The 2063-nt window shown below is 47.2% G+C and overlaps 1 protein-coding gene across 1 annotated transcript in view; it reads left to right on the top strand.

Annotated features, from left to right (window-relative positions):
• Window positions 1-520: 520 nt before the first annotated feature.
• Window positions 521-2063, top strand: part of ppp1r3da (protein phosphatase 1, regulatory subunit 3Da) — a gene marked incomplete in the record, with an annotated part of 1951 nt that continues 408 nt past the window's right edge. Inside the window, 2 exon segments of the mRNA XM_035656775.1 lie at window positions 521-660; window positions 956-2063. Of these exon segments, the coding sequence (XP_035512668.1) occupies window positions 984-1901 (918 nt within the window).

Here is a 2063-nt window from a genome sequence, read left to right as displayed (position 1 = left end):
GGGTTATCTTAAAGAATTGGTGACAGCAGACGCATCTTTTTCCCCACTGTCATCTTCCTCGCCATTAAAAATGCAAGACGATCAAACAGCGCATACGCTTTGTTCGGCTCGCCTTCCCAGTCAGATAGGTTTGTTTACCTGCTGCTCACTGGCTCGCCGCTTGTGTGGAAGTGGGCATTGCGCGGTGCATCGTGGGACTTGAAGTAACGGCACACCAATTGCTCGTTCAAACTACACCGACAAACGCTCTTTAATAGCCCTACTTGCTATTCGTAAACGGTGTGCAATACAAGTGGGGGAACGAGCGCCACCGTGTTTCGGGAAAGAAGTTGACAAAGACTTGAAACAAACGTGTCTGTTGACCTTAAACTCCTCAATCTCCCATGCAGCGTCAGTGACACTCCGGTCCGTCTGCAGCTTCCTGTTAACTGCGCGCACATTAGCAGATCTTCACCGAGCGCACACACACCAGACATGTATGCGTAGAGAGACATGGAGGTGGTCGCTACTTACAGATCAGGTTGTGTGCTTGCGGCCAGTAGCGGACACTTCATGACGCACGGAAACGCGCAGCTCCAATAAATACTTCTTTAAATGGAGGATCAAGCTTAGGCTACGTCCTGCAGCTTAGATGTAACTTACGCTTCGTATCTTTATATGGTGAGGTGACGTCAACCTATTATTTTATTGCGCCACATTAAAGGCCGTTTCAGTAATGTTAGAGCTGTTTTACAGGCAGTGTATAAGCTGTTACATTCAGGCACGTACTGCCAGCGCACACGCCCACTCTTTTCCTGCTGTGACTGTTTCTGTCCTGTCAAATGTGCTCCAACAGAATAGTTGCTCTCGTCCAAATGTCGCAACACAACATTACTAATATTGCATCATTGTGTATACATGTAGGAATTAATGTGATATAATAATTATAAATTATGCTTCACAACTTTCCTTACAGGTGAGCAGGACACCAGATCTCACAGGACATGGATAGAGGGTGGTTTATTGGACAGGAGAGGATCTCCTCTACTAAATCTGAAGAGCAGAGCTCTTGCAGCAGCGTCTCAAGGCCATGCATGACTATCAACCTGACGGAAATGCTCCGAGCTGACAGACCTAATGCAGTAAAGAAGCCGATTCCAATCCGGCCCCCAAGCCCCAGAGTCTCTCTGCCAAGGGCACAAGAGTTACACCGCAGCCTCTCCTGCGAACCCACGCCTAAACCTATCATCCGTCAACGGTCACACTCTTTGCCCTCCGCCACGGAGAAGAAGAAGCAATGCAGAGCTGTTGGTGTGCGGTTTGTTGACTCTCTGGGGGTTGATCTGGAAGACATCAGGCTTTTCAAATCTGGAGAGGATCCATTTGTACCACAACATGTTACCTTTAGATTGTTGATGGGTGCAGAGTTGGCAGATGGAAGGCATCTGGAGATATCCCTGCCATACCTGAAGCCGGTTTTTGCCCAACATCCCGGTGACCAGCCAGGATTCCTGCATCGTCTCCACAAGCAGAAAGTGTGTCTGGAGAGAGTCTTGTGTTTTGAACTGGGTGTCATCGGAATCACCCAGGTCCTCAATTTGGACTTTGAGAAAGATGTGACAGCTCGCTATTCATTTACAGAGTGGAAGAGCTGCACAGAAACTAAAGCCTCTTGGGTGTCCACCATCACCAAGACCTGGGAAGGAGGAGGGGGACAGCACAGTTATGATACGTTTCGTTTCCACCTGCCTGTTCCTCCATTCCTTCAGCCTGGAGCAGTCTTACAGTTTGCCATCCAGTACAAAGTCTGTGGTGCTGAATACTGGGACAACAATGATGGAGAGAATTATAAGTTAGTTTGCCATAACTACAAGCTCACTGTGCCCAAAGAATGCGAGGATAGCATGGTGCACTTTATTTAGTATGCTGAGTACAGGTAGAAGAATCTATTTAGAGCACCTTGTCAGCAAGACCTATTGAAAATGCATAACTGCATTGTAACATGTAATGTTCATTTTGTTAGACAAGTGCTAACACATGATTCCTTTCTGTTCAAGATTAATTGTGAACTCTGGACAGACTTC

The sequence above is a fragment of the Morone saxatilis genome, unplaced genomic scaffold (genome assembly GCF_004916995.1).
Source record: "Morone saxatilis isolate NCDOM2014 unplaced genomic scaffold, NCSU_SB_2.0 Contig15, whole genome shotgun sequence".
Classification (NCBI taxonomy): Eukaryota; Metazoa; Chordata; class Actinopteri; family Moronidae; genus Morone; species Morone saxatilis.
The sequence above is the reverse complement of the archived record's forward strand: the minus strand, read 5'-3'. Positions and strand labels throughout refer to the sequence as shown.